General features: G+C 39.8%; 2 protein-coding genes across 2 annotated transcripts; both read right to left on the bottom strand.

The window, feature by feature from the left end:
• Nucleotides 1–115: 115 nt before the first annotated feature.
• si:ch73-71c20.5 (DUF4748 domain-containing protein) lies at nucleotides 116–3514 on the bottom strand. Its single transcript, XM_053498149.1, has 3 exons — nucleotides 3426–3514; nucleotides 740–1007; nucleotides 116–646 (listed from the first exon to the last, which is right to left on the bottom strand). The coding sequence occupies exons 1-3, from the start codon at nucleotides 3466–3468 to the stop codon at nucleotides 487–489; spliced, it is 471 nt and encodes a 156-aa protein (XP_053354124.1). The 5' UTR covers nucleotides 3469–3514; the 3' UTR covers nucleotides 116–486.
• Nucleotides 3515–4145: 631 nt separating this feature from the next.
• Nucleotides 4146–13311, bottom strand: mcm6 (minichromosome maintenance complex component 6). Its single transcript, XM_053498138.1, has 17 exons — nucleotides 13121–13311; nucleotides 11309–11455; nucleotides 11097–11207; nucleotides 10752–11001; nucleotides 10504–10669; nucleotides 10193–10338; nucleotides 9964–10114; nucleotides 8731–8872; nucleotides 8386–8527; nucleotides 7977–8084; nucleotides 7705–7860; nucleotides 7420–7548; nucleotides 6424–6585; nucleotides 6185–6317; nucleotides 5400–5579; nucleotides 5127–5266; nucleotides 4146–4745 (listed from the first exon to the last, which is right to left on the bottom strand). The coding sequence occupies exons 1-17, from the start codon at nucleotides 13216–13218 to the stop codon at nucleotides 4620–4622; spliced, it is 2487 nt and encodes an 828-aa protein (XP_053354113.1). The 5' UTR covers nucleotides 13219–13311; the 3' UTR covers nucleotides 4146–4619.
• Between the last annotated feature and the right edge of the window lie 473 nt (nucleotides 13312–13784).

Genomic DNA, 13784 nt, shown 5'->3' with positions numbered 1-13784 from the left:
TCATACCCAGGACAGAGAGGTGAAGACCAAGACAGGACCGAACCAGAGCTGTAAAGCAACAGGTTATAAAGTACAGTATTAAAAACTACAGACAAAACTCGAACACACATTTAAATGTTGTGTAACATGCATTCTTTATTTTTAAATGTCATGTTCCGTACAAAGCGATCATCATTTTCCTGCAGCCGTAGACTGAGGTTGCACCACATCGCCTCCAGTGCAGTAGGTGGCGGTATTGCTCCAACTACCCATAAACTTCTCTGCAGAACCTGAGCTATATATATATTTTTTTTTTTTTCTTCAGGAATTCAGCAATTTTAGAGATTTTACCATTTGAAAATTTACCTTAATTGGTCAAAAAGTGCAGAAACTCTAAAATATACAGTCGTGATCCAGAAATAAAAGTGTGTCACTGATGTTAACAAGTTGTGTGTATAACTTGGCTCCACTGCTTCCAAAATAAAGCATGTTACAGGTGGCTAAGCGTCACTGCATCCCCGCTGCTGGTCTGTAGCGTTCACGTTCGTACTCCCCTTCGTTCGATTTCTTCATCCTCTGTCGGATCCTCAGCTGCTCCAGACGGTTCTTATCCACTTGCCTTTTAGCCAGAATAAACCCGATTATACCGGACGGAAAACCAATTATCCTGTAAGAGAAGATCAGATATTGATCACACACTCCATATGAGTCAAGCATGCCGCATTCTAAGCAACTGTATCGAACGCATAACTTAGCTCACCACGCGTATCCGATTGCCCTCATCGGGTTTTTCGCTTTCCTCTTAGGAATGTACTCTGGTCCGGGATCTTCCTCGCCTTCTTGTTCTGCTTTCTCTTCCCGGTTATCCTGAGGATTTTTCGCCGGGTCTGGAGTTTCTGCTGCATTTGTCTTGTTGGGGTTCAGGAAGCGGGAGGTGCTGAGGTGAAGAGCTCGGTGCTGTAACACACACCGCCGGGAGCTGAAGCTCGAGCTGTGTCCATGAGCCGTTTTTAAACAGAGATGAAGACCTGAAAAAATAATTAGATTAATGTTTGCTATGGATGGTTCTACATTAGCACCGCTCGTATGTTTAGCATTCACAGGGTTTCAACCAGTCACATAAAGTAACGTGAAACTAAAAGACCCGTTCCATATTGAACTAATATGGGAAGTCGTTTGTTCCATATTTGGAGTTGATTCGGTGAAATAAATATTACAGGTTAGCTTACAGGTTGTCTCCGACTTACGAATGAGTTCCTTACCGCAAGCACGTTCATAAGTCGGATTCGTTCTTAAGTCAGACAAAGTGAGTCTTATACTCCTTTGACACGAATATACAATGTAAATGATACCAATCTCTGTTCACTTTCTCCACGTCAATTTGTCCCAGAGCTGTTTTCCACTGTATTGGACTGTGAACTCTGTTTTGTTGAGGATTTTTTTTTTAATTAGGTTTATTCACCATCAGGACAGACATTTTCTATCATCGTGCTCCCGGACTGATTCATTGAAACTGGTGAAGCCGACTCATTTTTCCCGCACTCACACACTCAAACACATACAATATAACGGACTTTAGGCATTTTATACATTTACTTACACACTGAGAATACTGTATATAATTCTAAATATTGGTATCCGGTGCACTGCAGTGTCTATTTTTTTGTACAATTCACGTGAGGTACTTCCGCGATTTATCTACAAATGTTCGTAAAACCAAGCAGACAAAAATAAAACATAATAAAATAAAAGTTTTAAACTATAAAAACATTCGTGCAATCAGTTTTCATTTGTTTGCACGTCACATTTTTTTCATGTCACCATGTAGGTTAATTAGCCTCGTTGTTTCTCTGATTTTGGTTTGTGACTGACAGGGGAGGTCTCTCACTCAGAAGTACAGCAGCGCAATTTAATGCTGGTAAAATCAATGACACTATCAAATGCCACAGAATAAACCACAGATCATTCATAACACTTTGAATATATACTGTACTGTACGGGCTCACAGGCAGATCTCATTCATCTGTTTTGTATGAAATTATTATGAATCTCATATAACCAGCCTACACACACATGACTCTTAATTTGGAGGAGTGTAACGTCCTGATGCTGGCTGAATAAACATCATAAATAAGAAAACATAAAATGAAATAAAAAAAATAATAGGTTGTTGGAAAAAAACAGGGAAGAAAAGAAGAATGGGGCAGAAGGTGAAGACGTGCAACTGTTATCTCTTTAGGAGTAGATTTCATGTACTAGTGATACAGGCAAGAATAACACTTAAGATAAACCTTACTTGCTTTAATAATAATAATAATATGATCAAAATCAAATCAGTCTGTAATGTGGATTGTGAAAACTCATAATTATAACCATTTTATTTATTATAATACATATATGTTACATACAACAGCTCAGCATATACATACACAAAAGAATGAGAACATAATAAATGAGGCGTTCAAGTCAAACCGGGATTAATTTATTAATCACTGCATCTTCATGAGCATGAACAAGGAGGATTCTATTCTGTGAAGTTGAAGAAAAGAATGTTAATGATGCATGATATGATGCACTAATTAACACCAAGAACTAGTCGGGTTTAAAGGACAGGAAAGCTGGAAGGAAAGGTGGTGATGCAACTTACAGAAATCCACCTAAAGACTAAAGAGTGATACTGTTGAGAAGAAAGAGTGTGTGTGTGTGTGTGTGTGTGTGTGTGTGTGTGTGTGGAAGCGCCGGATAAAGCAGACAAAGAGTTAAAGACACGGAAAAAAGACAAGACAAGATCAGTGAAGGATGCAATGGGTGTCTTAAGGAAGACAGGTCTGGGAAGTCGGGTTTAACAGATGAGGGAGACTAAGATCTACAGTAACGTAACCTACTGGACACTTTCATCGTCATGTGAGACACAGCGAGACACAGCACAGGACAGATGTGGATCATTTTCACTCACATGTGAGACTTGTCCTGAATATTGAAATGACCTTGGGAATGTCAGACTTTAATGATGTCTAAGGGTTTGGAGGAAGCCGATTTTGGTATTACGCTGAACATTTTTTTTTTACCCATACAAAACTGATCAAACAAACAAACAAACAAACAAGTACAGGTTTTTCTATCATAACTGTCTTTCTCTGTTCTGTACCAAACTACTGTACCTGTCCTCAGGTTCTACAGTTTCTGAGGTTAACCTCTCTCTTATTAAATTACTTCCTACTCGTCTTTCATCTCTAATAATCCGCTTATTAGACACAATCAGCTTTGAACTCATTTACTTTCTGTCCACATCACATCACCACATCCAGCACGTGCACACTGCACTAATAAACTAACCCACGCGCGTGTAATTCGATTCGTCTCAAACAATACAGTTTCCTCCCATTCACTGACGTGAGACTAAATGACATTAAAGTGAATTCAGCTTTAAAACCCCACGTGTTTACCTTTCACACTCGACCTCAGCAAGCTCCAGCTGGGCGCCGCCATTTTGTTTGGTACATCCGGGAACTTTACAGCGCAGACACGCTACATACGTCACAGGGTACTTTTAATTTTGTCCGTTGCATTTAAATTTTTTCGAACTGTCAGTTGACTTTTTGAAAATGTCACTTTCGTCAAACATCAAACATGTCAAACATCGTCAAACATCAAACATACGCAAGTAAATTAATAACCAGCACTTTTAAACGATTAAAGTGCCTAAATTCTTTTTTTTGTGTGTCGACTTTGTTTTCTCTGGTTATAGGCAGTTTGTTGCATTAGCGCCATCTTCTGGTGAACACATAAAAACGCATTTTTTTTTTTTTTAAAAGCTGTTTTAAATATCTTAAATACTTCTTTAATTAGAATTAATTTAGACTCGTTCTAATTAAAATTGAAGCATTTAATGATTATGGAGAAACCTTTTTTATTTTAGTGTGTAGGTTTTAGTCTTCAAGATTTGATCACAAATGAAAATATTTATTTAAAAAAATCATATAAACTGTATAAAAGGTAAATATAGTTCCTATATAAAGTTACAATAAAACGTATACAAGTATTTGTAATAATTATATTCTATCATATCCAATATATATATAATTATATATATTTATATATTTAAAAATTAATTAAATAAAAAACAGCTAGTAAGTCCCACATATTCTTATAATTATACACTTCTCACCACATTTATTTGTTTGTTTGTAAATTTTTTCCCTCCTTTCTTTCTACTTAAAGTGCTAACTTTAGACACTTTTTTTGCTGTTCCACATTTTCTTTTATCACAAACTTTGCAAACACACAAATGGTTTTGTTGGAACAAATGTGATCAACTTATAAAACACTGGTGGAAAAACATTAATTTTTATTTATTAAAATATTGAACAAGAACCAGGCAACATTTTTTAGCATCGTGATAAAAACAAAACTGACTTTTTTAAAAGCAAGAAAAATCTCTACTAACATTTATCTTTAAAACAAAAATAAAGAAACATATTTACAACATTTGCAGAGGCTTCTCTCCATTCAGCCTTTGACCTAAAGGTCTACACGAACACACACGTAGTCCCCGAGACCAAGCTTCAGGAAAATCACCCTAGTCTCACGTTCGTCCATGCCTCCGTCCAATAACAGTCACAATCTTTTAGGTAAAAAATTTAATCCTCTAGCGTGTAGTTAGGATTCACGACCAGTGTGACGTCCTCTTCCTGTGTTTCCCCCCCAGCGCTGGACTGGGTCGAGCCCTTCAGGCCCGACTGTGACAGTTCGATGAGGATGTAGTCCTAAAAAATAGCAAGAAACATCATCAAGGCTTTTAGAAGGATATAAAACGTCTACTTGTTATTGTGCGAGGAAAGAAATTAGCCAGCACTTAAATATAACAATTAACGGAGCTGTAATTATTGACACAAATGCGGTTCTGTCTAGTTAAATAATTAATATATTTGGATGGTAAAAACAAACAAAATATATATATATATATATAACAAATTATTTAAAATGTAATTTTGTATTATATTTTACATTAAATATAATTTTATGTGTTTCCCCTTTATGAGGTTTATAAAAGAAACTGTGGTGTGGATGATGAAGTGGGTGGAGCTTAAATAATTTCTCAAAGTCGTTAAGAAAAAAAAAACAACTAATTTTAAAAGTCGTCTTACGTAATGCACGAGTCTGTGGATGACCTTCTCGATCACGGCTTTCCTGTGGATGAGCTCTATCTCGGAGTCGATCTCAGACTCGATCTCCTTCAGGTACCAGTTCACCACTGCGCTCTTCTTCAGGGCTTCTTCATCCTCACCTACACACACACACAAGGTAATTAAGTAATTACACACTCCTACTGTGACAGAAAACCAATCAAAGAGGAGTTACTTAAATAAAAAAACAAATAAATCACTATCTTCTGACCGATCAGAACCCAGAGTGCTCACCTTCCTCGGAGCGGCGCAGGTGCAGCACGATGAGGTTGGAGATGCGCTTGTACTCGGTGTAGGAGAGACGCAGGGACGGCTTGCCGCTGCGGTTTTCACCGTTGACTCCGTTGGTGTGCTCGTGCCTGTTCACGTCTCCATTCACGGGAGCGTCCACGTGGCCATTGGGTGCATCGTTACCTGCGGCAAAGAGGACACGGGTGAGTAAAAAAATAAATAAAATATAATAACCCTCACTGGAGTCGCTTGACTGAGTACTCATGGGGTTACGGAAATTACTTTATATATTTTTAGGATTATTGACGACATGGCCCTATGAGTTGCAAGAATGTTAGCAAGAAGCAAACGGAGCCGCTTTCAGTTCGGTTTTTAAATCAGCTGGTGCCGAAAAAAATCATAAATTAAGCTTGAGTAAGCTTTAATGTCTATTTTTACATATTTTACTTCATTTACACGTCTTTTCTAAATGTTTTAATATTTTTTTTATGCAAAAATATGATTACGATGTTGAAAACGGATTATCTGTATTTACATTATTTCCTACAGGAAAATACGTTTCACAATAAGAAATTTTCGCCTTACGAACTCTCCGCTGGAACAGATTAAATTTGTATCCCGAGGTGCCGCTGTATTTACCAATACATGTATTTACCAGTGTATCTTTAACAAGCTCAAACGCTAACTTTGTAATTGTTTATTAAAATATAAAACACCTAAAACACAAACTAACATATTGTCTTGGATAAATGAGCGTCTCGAGTCGAATCATTTCTGGAACTGCTTACCGTTCACCGGGTTCTCCTCGTCCTCCTCCATGGCCTCCTGTTCCTCCTGGTCCAGGTTGATGTCGGGCGTCTCCACCCGGATGATGGACTTGTTCAGCAGCCTGAAGGCCTCCTTGACGTGCTTGGGCTGGACCTGAATGAGGCAGAGACGCGGTCTGAGCACGCTAAGTCACAGCGCACAAAAAAATATATATATATATAAATGAAAAGGTGTGTTTTGGGGCTGTAGCCCCGCCCACCTCGTCGCAGCAGTGCATGCGGGCCATGCCCTCGGACAGGCGGATCATGCTCTCCAGCTGGCGCACGGTGATCCTCCAGGCAGATTTGGTGACGCCGGTGCCGTCCCTCTGCCTTAAGCGCTTGTACTGCTCCACGATGAAATCCTCAGACTCCTTAGAGATCTGACGGAACGAACACACACACACATACACACAGGTTTAACGCAAATGTATACAAATGTTATTACTTAATAATAACCAAAAAAAAAAGGGAAAGTATTAGATGTAATTTACCACAATAGTGACATTATATGATAGTATTTCCCAGCTTTACAGGAGTGCAAAAGTTTGCACACCCTTACCACAATAAGGATAAATCCACAAAGCACTACTTCAGCACTACAGATGACTAAACGTTTTCTCTTATATAATACAGCAGCACCTCGGCATACGAACTGAATCAGTTCTTAAGGTGAAATTTCGTATTGCGAAACGCATCTTCCCATAAGATATAATGTAAATGCAGATAATCCGTTCCAGCCACCCAAAAATATTACCCATATTACCGACTTCCATCATATCTCTTTGCATAATATTTTTTTATTGAGAAAAGATGAGTAAAACGAAATTAAATATGAAATAAATAGACATTAGGGCTTAATGTATGATGAATTTATGTTTCCTCTCGGCACTGGCTGTTTTGAAAAAAGAAAAAAAACTGAAAGCAGCTCCGTATTCTTTTTGCTAACATCCTTGAGCCCAATGGTTTTCTGTCTGTAATTAATTGCACAAAACACAAAAAAAAAACATGTAAACTGGCTTCGCTTGTCTTTCCACTGTTGCGAAACGACTTCTGGACAAAATGCTTCGCATGCCGAGGGCAAATTTCTTGCAAAATTTCAGTTCTTGAGGTAAAAATTCGTGAGGTGGGGCGTTCGTATGCCGAAGTACCACTGTACTGTGTTTAGTGTTAATGAATGAAGAATGGTGTGTGTGTGTCAGATGCTTGTTTCTCACCTTCGGTTTAAACTGGCGAGCAAACAGCAGGTATCTCCGGATCTCGTCCAGAGTGTACAGACGCTCGATGGAGTTCTCGATCCTGGAGTGCAGGTCCACTATACGCCTGGCAATGGCATAATCGGTCACCTGAGGAACGGGACACAGAGAGGAACAGTTCAATGTTTACGGAAAGGAGTCTCCAATGCTAGAACGTTAAAACTTTTAAAACAGTCTTGAGAGTGCGAGTGTTTTTAGTCTGTAGTACGACTACGTTTACGTTAAAGTTAACGCTGGCCAACACACCTCGTTGCAGTCGTCCACCAGGATGAAGAAGAGATCGAAGCGGGACATGATGGGCGCGGTCAGGTTAACGTTCTGCTTGAGCGATTTGGAGCGGTCGTAGCGCCCACCGACGGGGTTCGCCGCGGCCAAGATGGATGTCCGGGCGTTCAGCGTGGCCTGCGAGGGAAGACGCGATGTAAGAATCCAACACACACACAAAACATCTTGTCCTCCTTGGTGATAAAAGCTGGTATAAGCCAAAAAATTCAGGCTTTGCCCCCTTAACCCCTCACCTTGACCCCGGCTTTGGTGATGGAGATGGTCTGCTGCTCCATGGCTTCGTGGATGGCCACCTGATCTCTCGTCTCCATTTTGTCAAACTCGTCAATGCAGCACACGCCCTACACACACACACATTTAAATCTACCACATTAGCAATCACATTTATTAGATTTATTAAATATTTAAAAAAAAAAAAAATTATTATTTGGCAATGTTTTCATTTTGTTTTATTTCTTACTTTTAGGTAAAACTCTTGTTTTTGTCCCCTCTTTATTAATTTCTCTTAATAAATACATCTTTTTAAGTTCTATTTTATATCCTTTATGTCAGAGTGTTTACATATTTTGCCATGTTTTAAGATTGAAACTGAATGTTTTATATTTTATTATCACTTCCTGTTATTATTATTATTATATTTACATTGTCAGCCAGCATGAGCGCTCCGGCCTCGATGACAAACTCGTGCGACTCTTCGTCCCGGACCACAGCGGCGGTGAGACCTGCGGCGCTCGACGCTTTTCCGCTGGTGTACACGGCGCGCGGACTGAACTCCTCCACGTGCCTGAGTCAGAGACAAGCGCGCCATCAGGACAAGTCTCGAAATGACTGAATTATTTGTGGGTGATTAAATAAACACATCCAGCTCCGAACGTCAACATACTTACATTAACCACCACGTAATTACACAGATATTATTACATCAACGTCAGCGTAAACCTGTCAAATCTAACGAGCGTTTTTTAGTGACAGTGCTGTGTTTCTTACTTGAGAAACTGGCTCTTGGCTGTGCTGGGATCTCCCACGATGCACACGTTGATGTCGCCCCTCAGAGACGTCCCCTCCATGGTGGTCTTCGGGACTCCGCCGAAGAGCATGAGCAGGATGCCGCGCTTCACCTCATCGTTGCCTGAGCACACACGCAAACATTTATGATTTACTCAATGCTGTTTTTAGATTTTTTTTTTTTTTTTCACTTAACACCAAAAAGAAAAAGATTTACTCCCGTTCCAACATAGCATTGTTTCTTAAAAATTATCTTATTTGTTTCAATCACCTTTGAAGTTGTTTAAATATGTTCAAGATCAAAAGCATTCACTTTAAGGCACATGATAGTTTGGGATAGCTTTCTAATTTTTTTCTAATCAGGTGTTTCCTGATATTTATTTATTTCCACACTGTAAATCAATGCTAAAGGCGTTTACTCAAAAATACACAATAATCCTCTTTTGAACAGTTGATATTGAGATGTATCTGCTACTTATACTCTGTAATCTGAGGTCCTGTTTGTTAATTGGTGATTTCTGACGCTGGTGACTCTAAATTAACTTCCCCTCTGCAGCAGAAGTAGGTTTTGGTCTTGCTTTCCTGTTAAAAGTTTCATCATGGAGCTTGATGGGTTTTATAAATGCACTCGACACAATACTGTTCTTGCTAGAACTGTTCCAGAACCGCTAATCAGACAACTGACTGTTGTTGTTGTTGTTACATAATTAACGAAATCCATATGTGTTATTTCATAGTTTTGAAATCCCCCCCAGCATGGCTGTAGTTAATGTAGAAAATATCAGAAATTTGCGAGTGATCACAAACTTTTAAGCGGCCGTGTATATTTTTAGATAACCGTGATTCTTTCAGTTCACATTGAAATTATGAGACAAACCCAAAAAGAGTTAACTCCCTGACTCCAGGCGTTAAAAGACTTGTTTTCTTTTCACTAGAAAACGAGCCATTTCCACAAAAGATCCAAGAGTCGATTCCTCGAATACTGAGTCGACTCACTAAACAGTAAGTCAAATCAACAGTAGTCGAAAAGAGTCAGTTGTTTGAAGCAACAATAAATATATACAAAGTATCTACTTCAAAGCTCCTCTTTGATTTCAAAGACTGGAATCAAGAAATCTTTTTGAAATCAGAATTTTGAGATTTCTTTCTTGCTTTTTTTTTTTTTTTTTTTTGTAAAGCAGCTCGTTTGTATAATTTGCCAAAGTGTGTGTGTACCATGAATGGTCGGAAAGAGGCTGGTGCACAGGTTATGGTAGAGATTCTTGTCCTGGCTCATCTCGAACACTTTGTCCCACTCCTTCACCGACATCTGGTTCTTGATGCTCTCGGCCGTCTGCTCCTCATCGCGGATCTCCTTACCGCCGAACTAAAAACATGAAACGGCTCGTTATAATCCCGTTACAACAGCGCAGCATGACGGTATCTTATTGAGGAGAGATCTTACCCGGGGATTGGTCGGAGCCACGTGGCAGGCCAGGAAAGCCAGTCTGTACGAGAGCTCGCGGACTCCGAGGGCTTTAAGACCGCGCACGCCTTCGTTCTCGTAACCCTGAGATCCGGCCGTGCGGGAACCCGTTTCTGCTCTCACGCCTGAAACAATCACAGGAACATTTATGTGAACAGAAAAAAATCAGCGTAAGTGTGAGACTTAGACTTGTGACTTTATGAGACATTTAATGGTCGAAATTGTAGTGCGGAAGAGGCGGAGCTTTGTAAAGTGACAAAGCAACGTGTCCATAACCGAGAGGTCAGTACCTGGTGTTGCGAGCTGGGACACGTCAGGCACGACGATGAGACAGCCGATGAAGTCGCACTTATCTCCGGCCTGCGCGGACTCCACCGCTTCGGCTCTCAGGATCACCTCCATGCTCCGAGGGATGGATCCGCGTGGCAGCTCGGCCTGCGTCTCCTGGATACGCACCTAGTTTCCAGGGCGAGGACTCAGCATCAGCATCGGCTGATATACAAGTATTTCCACAATGGTGTACAGTCTGTCATGTTACCTTTTGGAAGTCGATGAACTTGGACTTGTTGGTGTCGAGCAGGAAGCGGCGGCGGTTGTTGCACACGGGGTTGCGGCATATGCTGGGCTGCGTGTATTTAAACTGCTGCTCTACGTCCTTGATGGCGCTCTGGCAGTCGAGGCACAGGAAGGTGCCGCTCACCAGCTCGGGGTGCACTGGGTGTGTGCGAACGACCTGCCCGCTGATGCGCACCAGAGAGCCGATGCGCAGAGTAGTCAGCTCGCGGATCCTGGAGGAACACACCACAAGGACAATGAGACAAGCTTTAAAAAACGACGGCTTGTCAAACTAGCGTTAAAAACTAGCGTTCTGTTTGATCTTTACTTGTGTCTGGTCGGAAGATCCTGAATGGCCACGTAGAATTCCTTAGTGACAGGAACGTTCCCATGATCTCGGGCAAAGTTACGCACAGCACGGCACAGGAAGGAGTAAATTCTACCCAAAATAAAAAAATATTAATAATAAATAAATATTAGCTTTTATCAATCAAGCGCTTTGCTATAATATATCGAATGAAAAAAAACTTGTCTGGATACCTATAGAACTCCTCCTGAATGATGGTTGCCAGTTCTTGGTTAAATCCTTCCAGGTCGGTGAAGCTTACAAGCAGCGTGTTGCGCTCCGGACGGATCAGCTCCTCTGCATCACGCAAGTACTTCAACTCGCCGTCGCTGTTCTGGAACCTGAAATATAAGTGTGTATGAAGGTTATGGGTGCTTCGATTTACATTCATATAAGTGTTACTCTAAACAAAACCATAACATTTATTCTTGTGTCTGCAGCTTTCTTGGGTAACTTATAGGGACGGGAATCACCAGTCACCACCGGATACGATATTATCACAATACCACTGTGCTGATCAGATTAAAATTGCGATTTAATGAGTAATTAAATGTAGCCCATTACTTATAACATTAGTTTTCTCACTCACCAAGCGCAGCATTTAAACATTACAAACTAACTTCAAATACAAGAGTTTTTAACATTGTTACTGAGTAGCATGTAGCTCTGTCATCCGCTTTGATTTGTATTTCTAAGGAAACAGCGATGTTTTACCGCCTCCAGAGTCTGAAAACTTAACTTGACAGTGAGCACGCGGGTTGAGTAGCTTTTTTTTTTTTACTAATTAGCGTTTGTGATGTTTTGAGACTGTTGTAAGCGTGTGTAATGAGTAAGTTTAAGCCCAGTTTGCTTTGACGCTTTTAACAAACAGGATTTTTGATTATGTAACGCGAATATTAAAAACGTGTTTCTGTTGCGCCACTCCGAAACTTCTGCACTTGGGACAGAATCGTTTATATCTTAGACTGATCAAATTGATTAATTGGCCAATCAAACTGAAAGCAAGACAATTCTGTCACTGGCCGATCGACCAGTTCATCTCTATTATTAATGTAATAATATATTTTTTAATCGACTTTGGAGTCAGTGTGGTGATACGTGAATCATCACAAAAAAATTTTATTTTTTTCTAAACCTAGTAACTAATGAGCAGGTTGTTGTTTGATTGCTGTTGTTTTTGATCTTTCGCCTGCTCCTTCATCGACGGGTCGTCCGATCAGCAGACAATCCGATCCCAGCACAACAACTTTTTGGCACAGGTTTTTATGCCGGATGCCCTTCTTGATGCAACCCTCTTACTTCATCCGGGTTTGGGACCGTCACTGCATCCAGTGTTTGGGGTTTGGGCATCGGTGAAAAAATCTACCACTGAGACGCTAATACCTCCCTAACCAATCAGCAGGTATTGATTAATAGATTTAACTTTTAACCCAATTAAATCCTTATACTAAGTGTAACTGTTATTAATACACAATTATACTGTATTATCCAATACAGTGCAGAGACAATACAGAGACATACGCAGCAGCAGTTTTTGAAAGTGATATAATCAATATATATTGAAATAATATAAAGTTCTTGATCTAAACATTGACACACACACTCCTGTAATGTCTGTGCTAAAGACCGAAATACTTATAGATGTTTCCTCCAAGTTGACGTCTTGGATGCATGAATATTAAAATTTAAATAAGAATTTATTAATTCTAAGGTAAAGTAATGACTTCCAATCAAATTCTGAGTCATATATTAATTTGTTCATAATTTATACATGTTTTTTGTTATATGTGTACATCTTGAAATAGCTATCACTTATCTTGAACTATTTATTATATTATAACTTGTTAACTGGTAAACTACTCAAAACTCTTTAAAAAGCAACAAAAATCATTTAAACTATTCCTAGACGTTTTCCTCAGAATCACTCAGACGCCATGTTGAACAGTAACTATCTCTGCGGAACAGTAACTATCGGAACCCCAATAAATAAAAAGAACTAAACTTACTCTTCCAAAAACGCCTGAAATAACTTCTGACACTTCTCGGCTAACTCATCCTTCACGGTCTGTCCAGCGTTCTCCACCGCAGGCTCGGAAATGTCCATTTTATCAGCAGGTTGTTTATTACAGAGTTATAATAACTTCACTCTCTTCACCTCAGCGCAGGACACAATGCTGCACGAGCACACCGAGCGAGAGAGGGGTTTTCGCGCCAAAGTCCGGGCCCACGTGGTCATTTTCGCGCCACTACCAGCCAATCGGTTTTTTGCATTTTCTCTTCTCCGGGCTGTGATTGGACGAAATGGCAAACCCCACACATCTTCCCGCTGTTCACGAGCTTGGCCAAGGGGTGTGACGTCACGCTCAAGTTCTCGAGCCTGTAGAAGCAACATGGCTGATCTTCTAAAGCAATCAAAAAATAAAAGTCCAAACTAATAACAAGAAAAAAAAAAATACACACAGACACACACACACACATATAGTATAGTAAAATGTTTAGTTTTTGTGTTTCCCCATTTAAAGTACTTTTTACGATTATTAACTCGAGGTAATTCCTGTTTCTGTACCTGATATGTGCTTAGGCAACTTTAAATAATGCTCTGTACGAATTGTGTTACCTGTACACAACACATCCCTAACACATTAAATAAATAATTCATAATATTTTCAT

Source organism: Clarias gariepinus, chromosome 6, assembly GCF_024256425.1.
Source record: "Clarias gariepinus isolate MV-2021 ecotype Netherlands chromosome 6, CGAR_prim_01v2, whole genome shotgun sequence".
NCBI lineage: Eukaryota > Metazoa > Chordata > Actinopteri > Siluriformes > Clariidae > Clarias > Clarias gariepinus.
Note: the sequence above shows the minus strand (reverse complement) of the source record. Positions and strands in the feature narration are given on the sequence as shown.

What these genes read in the sequence shown, in the direction of transcription:
- mcm6 (XM_053498138.1), bottom strand. Translation starts at nt 13,218, where the DNA reads ATGGACATTTCCGAGCCTGCGGTGGAGAACGCTGGACAGACCGTGAAG. An exon ending in CCTCTTTCCGACCATTCATG is followed by an intron (nt 8,873 to 9,963) that starts GTACACACACAC and finishes GTGTGTGCTCAG; the next exon opens with GCAACGATGAGGTGAAGCGC. An exon ending in GCATGCACTGCTGCGACGAG is followed by an intron (nt 6,318 to 6,423) that starts GTGGGCGGGGCT and finishes TGCCTCATTCAG; the next exon opens with GTCCAGCCCAAGCACGTCAA.
- si:ch73-71c20.5 (XM_053498149.1), bottom strand. Translation starts at nt 3,468, where the DNA reads ATGGCGGCGCCCAGCTGGAGCTTGCTGAGGTCGAGTGTGAAAG. An exon ending in GCTGAGGTCGAGTGTGAAAG is followed by an intron (nt 1,008 to 3,425) that starts GTAAACACGTGG and finishes TTATTTTTTCAG; the next exon opens with GTCTTCATCTCTGTTTAAAA. An exon ending in AGGGCAATCGGATACGCGTG is followed by an intron (nt 647 to 739) that starts GTGAGCTAAGTT and finishes CTTCTCTTACAG; the next exon opens with GATAATTGGTTTTCCGTCCG.